Genomic DNA, 7658 nt, shown 5'->3' with positions numbered 1-7658 from the left:
GCTACAGTACTTGTAGCTTGACTATAATAGTACAGTGCTGGCAACTGAAATCCGAGCACCTGAGCGGTGGGTTCACATTCTTTGCGATGTGAGCGCACCGCTCAGGGGGTCGGATTTCAGTTGCCAGCGCTGTCCTGTAGTACCGGTACAATCAGTACCCAGCCGGGTGCCAATGGCAATGCCCCCGTCCCATGCCATGGCGCATATGGCGCCGAATCGAAACCATGTCGTATGCATGCGTGCATATGGCTGCATCCCACTATTTTTTTCCTGGCCACTCCATCTTCAACTACTGCACTGATACTACAAAAGTAAGTAACAGTTAGTTGCAGTAGCTCGGAAAGCCTCCCAATTTTTGAGCCAAATGTTTCTGACTGCAAAGCGGGGTCCACGGTACGGGGGGAGTGCAGACCGGTCGGTCAAAAGGCTGAAAATAGTCTTGCCGGACCTCTGGCAGGTTTCGTATCATTAGTTAGTTGTTCATATTGCAATCGACATTGATCAGCCCCTGCTCTGTCGGCGTCTTCAATCGATGTTGAGCCAAATCGGCGGCTTGTCGAACCTCTAGCCAGGAAACATCAATTTTACTATTTTAGCTCTAGAATATCAAAGGACTAGCAAACATCTAATTATTATCATAGAACGCGCAAGTGTATTGCTGGACCTCTGGAGCAGAAAGCCTTCACCCATAGGTGACACGGTGGATCTGCTTGCTTCAAACTACAATGGTGAGTAATTTCTTGTGAAGATTCTTAACTGTATGCCCCGCCACCCACCTCCCCCGACCGCCCCACGCCACCCTCCTACACACCCACACACACACACACACACACACACACACACACACACACACACACACACACACACACACACACACACACACACACACACACACACACACACACACACACACACACACACACACACACACACACACACACACACACACACACACACACACACACACACACACACACACACACACACACACACACACACACACACACACACACACACACACACACACACACACACACACACACACACACACACACACACACACACACACACATACATACACACACCTGGTCCTGGTAAACACTGCCATTACGGGCACGTGTCCCCTTACGGGGCCGACAATATAGAACGACGAGCGGGACCATGTTCGAGAGAGCCATCTCCAGCAGCTATGGATCTGGCTTATCATCGGAAACGATTCCTCTCACGGCTGCCGCTAGAAGTGGTCCATCACTCTCCACAACAGAGCGAACATTCCATGAGCCAACGCTCAGAGTCGTTCCAAGTCGTCGTCTTCGTGCGGTAGTTTGCTCCACTCGCGGGCTTGCAAAGCCTCGCGAAGGACTCCGAGGTGGGGGCGACGAGGAGAGTGTCGGCATCGTAACTATCCGACCAAGTCTCCTGTCGGTGAATACCCCACCTCAGGCACTGTTGGCCTCACACACACACACACACACACACACACACACACACACACACACACACATACACAGACACACACGCACGCACACACACACATACACAAACTCGATCCCTTCTTGCTCCATAACTACAGGTATGACGCAATGCCGGACTGAACCTGCACTCAGTTACCACTGGCACGGAAGGGAGTATGGGATTGATCTCTGTGACAGCTTATCCCACGTCCCACATTGGACTAAAACACCTCTACTGAGTCCGTATAATACACATACACACACACACACACACACACACACACACACACACACACACACACACACACACACACACATGCAAACGCACTCATTCTAGCTATCTCTCTTCGATTTAGGGGATGTCTCTGTCGGGCCCTAGTGTAATGATGTCGATCTGTTGTAGTATTTCGGTCGGGCAGAATCTTGAGGGTAAATGTACGTGCTCTAGAAAATCGAGGTCGAGGTTCGCCTTGCCAATACTGACTTGTACTACTAGGATCCACTGCATGGTCCAACTTTGAACCCCAGCTGCACAAAGGTACGCCTGCCGCTGAGCTAACGTTACAAGCAGATGTTGAGTTCTTGACCCAGCGCTCCGAATCAGTGCGGAGTGGGTGAAACTTTATTTGCTAGATTCTTTGTGCTCGCACATGTTTACATAGTTTGAATTATGTTGCTTTCGCAACCAGGAATGGCTTGAACTGCGATCGCCATACATAGTTTGAATTATGTAGTTGCTTTCGCAACCAGGAATGGCTTGAACTGCGATCGCCATTTTGTCAAGTATTCTTGATGCGCAGGTAGTTTTGAGAGTTGTCAAGAGACACGAGTTTGAGCAATCATGGTGATGATTCTGTAGTTGTTTTTCCTTTCAGCTTTGTTGTTCCGTTACCATGTTTACCTTCATTCCATTCTTGTAATCTTCAATCCTTCAGTTTGAACCAATCTGCCTGTCCTGGTGGCCTGGGAGCGTGACTGTGCTGTGGCCTAGAGTAGAAGGAGTTAGTTTGGATGATTGGTTCTCCCACAAAGTGGCTGTTTTGTGGTCAGGGCATGCGAACTAAAGCGAAAAGCCACATGTTGATCATGAGTGTATGGTGTGTCTGTTCTTCTTTCCTTTTTTTGCAACGCCCAGTGCGTACTGCGTTTCTGTCGCTCTGGCCCTTTGGCACTTCATATTCCGAATTCCGGAATTATTCCAGTTTCTTCAACTTGCAGGATACGCTTCTCCAAGAAGCTATAGAGAATTTGAACACACTCAAGGTGTGAACTTTCAGAGTCGAGAGAACTAGCTTTGGCCAAGTTTCTTTGGCAATCTTGACATCAAATTCCATCATTGCACTTACAACAATCCATGAGAGTTTATAGTAGCAAGATCACATCACAACCAGAGTGTGCAGCTTGGGGCTTTTTCTACTATGGTTGTCTGTCACGGCGCGGCGAGGCAGGACATGGCGTATTGCGTACAACTGATCTGGGGCTGTGGAGAAAGAGACCTGCTTGAATCCTGCTTGTGCGCACTACATCGCTGAAAAGGCTGTAATCACGGAATTCAGCAGTGACGGCAACCCATCCCAGCTGCACACTCTGGTTTTCATGTACTCTTGATAGTAGCCATTTCCATGTGGCGTTTGTATTTTAATACTACATGGGTTAATGAAGGGCTGTTGTCATTTTTTCATCTAAACACGCCTGGGTGTGCATTGAAAAAGCATTGATCTGTGCGTTCTGTTGTTTGCACCAGGTTGGCCAGTTGATCATATCGTTCCTACTGTCACTGGGTCTTCTCTGTATAGGAGCCAGTTCTTCAAATGGTATGTCCATGAGACTAAATTTCACAGGCCAATGCTGTTGTCCAACTGTGCTACAGATCCAACACATCCCTCTATGTCCATACTGTCCGCATTTGTCTCTCTGTCTGTCTATGCCTCTGCCTGCCTACATCTCAACTTGCCACTGACTCTCTCTCTATTTTTCTAACTCTTTCTCTGTCTCTCTCTGTCTGTCTCTCTCTCTCTCTTTCTCTGTTTCTCTCTGTCTCTCTCTCTCTATCTCTCTGTCTCTCTCTCTCTCTCTCTCTCTCTCTCTCTCTCTCTCTCTCTCTCTCTCTCTCTCTCTCTCTCTCTCTGTCTCTGTCTCTGTCTCTGTCTCTGTCTCTCTCTCTCTATCTTTCTCTATCTCTCGCTCACTCTCTTGTTCTGACTCTCTCTCTCTCTCTATCTCTATCCCGTTCTCCTTGTCCCTGCATTTCCGTAGTGTAGGGACCCACCCGATGTAAGGTGCAGAAAATTTACAAGTCTGCATGTGTCCGTATGCAAAAGAAAGCAAAGTCTTGGGAGATGAGTATCGATTACCGCATATTTTTAGTGCCACACTGACTTAAAGTAAGCGATGTGTGCTGCCCCGTTGACCATCTTGTTCCTTTATCTCTGTTAGACACTGGACGGAGCGCATCAATGTAGCTTATAGCCTTGCATTCAGTGATTTCGCTGAACTCGCGTGGTGCTTGTGGTACGTGTGTGTGGTTGTTGATTCCTCTGTTAACAGTGTTCATTCCAGGTATCCATCCAGGTAACACCCCGGGCAGTGCCAGCAGTAACACGTCTACGACGACCAACCAGACAAACATACCGCCCTTTGGTAAGTGAACGCAGTGATTTACGTTGTGCTGACACCTGCACTGCTGCTCTACAGTGACTTGTGCTGACACCTACACTGCTGACACCTGCACTGCTGGCCTGCAGTGACCTGTGCTGACGATTGTGCTGACCTGCAGTGATGACCTGCAGTGATGACCTGCAGTGATGACCTATGATGCCTTAAAAGGGCGTGCACAGGAACCTGGTGAGAACGGGTCGTGCTCGGTAAACACATTAAAAAAACAGTCCATTTCCCTCTTCTTTACGAATTACCGCCAAAGTCGCAATGTTGCAGCTGCTACTCCTACTGTTATTGCTGCTGGCGGTGCTACTGCCACTGCATGCGCGCACATTTCTGTCTGTCTGTTTGTTGCCTTTGCGTTTGTCTTTCCAAAGCCTGTATGTCTATTTGTCTGTTTGTCTGCCCGTGTCTATCTCCCTGAATGTCGGTTTGTCCATTTGTCTGTCCATCTGACTGGCTCTTCTTTAAATGCATGCCAATTTGAAAATCTGCATGAATAATAATGCATCTGTGTGTGTGCGAGTGTGTGTGTGTGTGTGTGTGTGTGTGTGTGTGTGTGTGTGTGTGTGTGTGTGTGTGTGTGTGTGCGTGTGTGTGCGCGAGTATGTGTGAGTGTGTGTGTGTGTGAGTGTGTGTGTTTGTGTGTGTATGTGTGTGCCTTACTCTCGGGCGGTCTGGTTATAGCCATGAACGTCGCTTACATGCACTTCTCTCTGCCTGCTTTTCTGTTTCATTTGCCGTGATCATTGCAGTTGAAGTGAGCAACGGAGGCAATCTAATTGTTCCTGGCAGTGTTTTCGGCGCCATCACCATATTGCTAGCAGCCATTGTGCTCGGTCGGCGTGCGCAACGCGCCAAAGTTGCCATGGTTGCGCATAACGACGCCTGTGAATGGTACTGCTCAGGCAAGGCGAGCACGCAGCGCAACGAGCGCACAAGGATACTGCAGCCAATACCCGAGGCGCAGGAGGACGAGCGACCATGCGAAGCTTGCCGTGCCCAGGCGGAGAAACGACCGCGCTGCCCGTCGCACTCCCGGGAAGCAGCAGTGCCGTCCAGCCAGGTCTACTCGGGTCCCATTAGCTCACAGCCGTGGAGCATTTCTACTGGCTCATCGTACGGCAGCACGGACTTTGCATTCACATGCCGTGATGCCACAGTCACTCAAAGTCTGCCCATTCTCTACATCATTGATCCGGACGGGCCATCTCTGGCCGAAAAGAGCTACAGTATTTATTAAAGCTGCAGTGGCTGAACCAAGCAAGCCACAGAATCCGTCCCAGGACTGTGCTAGGATTGTGCCACTGGGCATGGCGCATGACATTTGGTGAGCAAGCTTGCATCGTTAACGCTTTTTTCGGTGAAGCTGCGCCGAGAGTCTACTGTTGAGAATCTCTGGGCTATCTCTCAAGCAGTTGCCAAACCAAGAGGTAGCCAGTGCTCACACAGTCGCCATCTGCTGTCCAGGCTCCTGCTGCACAGCATGCACAGCCAGCAGGAGATCCAATGCAGCAAGTGTGTCTACTGCGAGAAAAAAAAACCCGGGGCGAATCCAAGCATGCGCATGACAATGATGATGATGTTGGTGGTAGTGGCGGTGGCGGTTTTGATTGCCGTGGCTGTGTCGGTGGTGGCATTGGTGGTCGTCGCGGTGGTGGTGATCACGACCTTACACAACTTCCCTGGAATTGGACCCAGCAACGGACGCTGGCTATGTTCAATGAGAAAGGGTAAGCATGTTTGATCATTCCGCTGATATATGTGGTACGTCGGCAATGCGCTACTGCAAGCAACATGCACAAACTGCACTGTACAGGCAGCAGGGGTATACTACTATCAAGTTGACGGGTAAACGACAGGAATGTAGATCTTGTGTGCATGATCCCGAGGTACGCCACTTGTAGCAACATGCTTCTGCCTCCGCTCAGACCATTCATTCAAACTGCTTAACTAGTGGCCTGCTCTGCGGACTTGCTATGTCCTGTACTGGCCTGGCTGTGGCCTGGCTGTGACCTGGTTGTGGCCTGGTTGTGGACTGGCTGTGACCTGGCTGTGGCCTGGTTGTGCATTTGCCCTGGCTGTGGCCTGGCTGTGGCCTGGTTGTGCGTTTGCCCTGGCTGTGGCCTGGTTGTGGCCTGGTTGTGGCCTGGCTGTGGCCTGGCTATGGCCTGGTTGTGGCATGGTTGTGGCATGGCTGTGTGGCCTGGCTGTGGCCTGGTTGTGGACTGGCTGTGCATGTGCCCTGGCTGTGGCCTGGCTGTGCATGTGCCCTAGCTGTGGCCTGGTTACTCTGATATAGACACTGATACTACTATTACTATGCTGTCCGCACACGCCTGCACCTGCACATGCGCACACACATTCACCCACATGCATACATACACACGCACACACACACACACACACACTTGTTGTACACACACACACACACACACACACACACACACACACACACACACACACACACACGCACACGCACACTGTGCGCGCGCACACACACACACACAAACACACACGGAAGTGAGCACGTCGCATTCCATTCCTATTTGGCAGATATATTGTTTCCCTACATGTTGTTTTCATCAATGTTACTACTACCACTAGGTTTAAGTAGCAAAATCAAATTTTAGTACTATCGTGAATACCTGATGTGCCCTTCGCAAGTTTCTCTTCATTCTCATTTTCTGCATCCATTTTTTTTTCACACGTGCACCGCTTCTGTTTGCAAAGGAGCAGTTGAGCTGTCAGCTGAGCTGCAGGACAATACCACCACATCAGCCTCTTCTATTCGTTTTTTAGGTACAACTTTCTACTCTCAATTTTCTGGAAACAGGGAGCTATCATAATAATGGTGGGGGCCAAGCATGAATTGGCGGGAAGTGAGGAAATTGCCCGTCTGACTGTTCAAGGCGTGTTACAGTAGTTGTACACTAACCAATGAGTGGCTAGTGCCCCAGTATAGTGCCCCAGTATCTCTGTGTGCTGGAAACATCATCAAAAGTTGTCTCTTTGTTTCTCGCCTTAGTATAATGCCAAAGTGTGAGACAGATATTTATTTATGACGACTCCAGACGCTGTGAAGTGACATTATTGGTGACTCCCTGGAGGCAAACACTCCACGTTACGTGTCCAGCTTCCAGGAAAGGGGGGGGGGGGTATGTGTGTGGGGGATGAGGGGGAGATTATTAGTATTATGTTCCATAGCCCCATAGGCGAATCTTTTTCTGTGATGCACACACCGTGATGGGCAAAGGTAGTCGCCTAGAGCCATGCAACACGTGACGTCGTGTGCGCCTTGTCGTGTGTGAAGTTGTCAGACTTTCATCATGCATCTGCTGTTTTAAGTAAAGAGTTGAAAGTGTTAACGTGACACCTAGTTGTATGCATGGACTATGGTAAAAATTATGGTACTGGCTGCTCCCTCATTCACTGCCTCTGCTATCCCAACATCAGCACAGTGTTTCCTCAGTCTATGGGGAGACTCATGTACACTGTAAAGGAGACGGCTCGATACCGGGACGTTTTGACAGCCAAATTTGTATA

The 7658-nt window shown here is 49.6% G+C and overlaps 1 protein-coding gene across 1 annotated transcript; it reads left to right on the top strand.

Moving 5' to 3' along the window:
* Positions 1–284: 284 nt before the first annotated feature.
* Positions 285–6945, top strand: LOC135807058 (uncharacterized). Its single transcript, XM_065321141.1, has 4 exons — positions 285–728; positions 3199–3268; positions 4002–4094; positions 4868–6945. Exons 1-4 carry the CDS (start codon positions 726–728, stop codon positions 5353–5355), a joined length of 654 nt encoding a protein of 217 aa, XP_065177213.1. The 5' UTR covers positions 285–725; the 3' UTR covers positions 5356–6945.
* The last annotated feature ends 713 nt before the right edge of the window (positions 6946–7658 follow it).

This window comes from Sycon ciliatum, chromosome 1 (genome assembly GCF_964019385.1).
Source record: "Sycon ciliatum chromosome 1, ocSycCili1.1, whole genome shotgun sequence".
Classification (NCBI taxonomy): Eukaryota; Metazoa; Porifera; class Calcarea; order Leucosolenida; family Sycettidae; genus Sycon; species Sycon ciliatum.
Note: the sequence above shows the minus strand (reverse complement) of the source record. Positions and strands in the feature narration are given on the sequence as shown.

What these genes read in the sequence shown, in the direction of transcription:
- LOC135807058 (XM_065321141.1), top strand. An exon ending in AGGAGCCAGTTCTTCAAATG is followed by an intron (nt 3,269 to 4,001) that starts GTATGTCCATGA and finishes CTCTGTTAACAG; the next exon opens with TGTTCATTCCAGGTATCCAT. An exon ending in GACAAACATACCGCCCTTTG is followed by an intron (nt 4,095 to 4,867) that starts GTAAGTGAACGC and finishes TGATCATTGCAG; the next exon opens with TTGAAGTGAGCAACGGAGGC.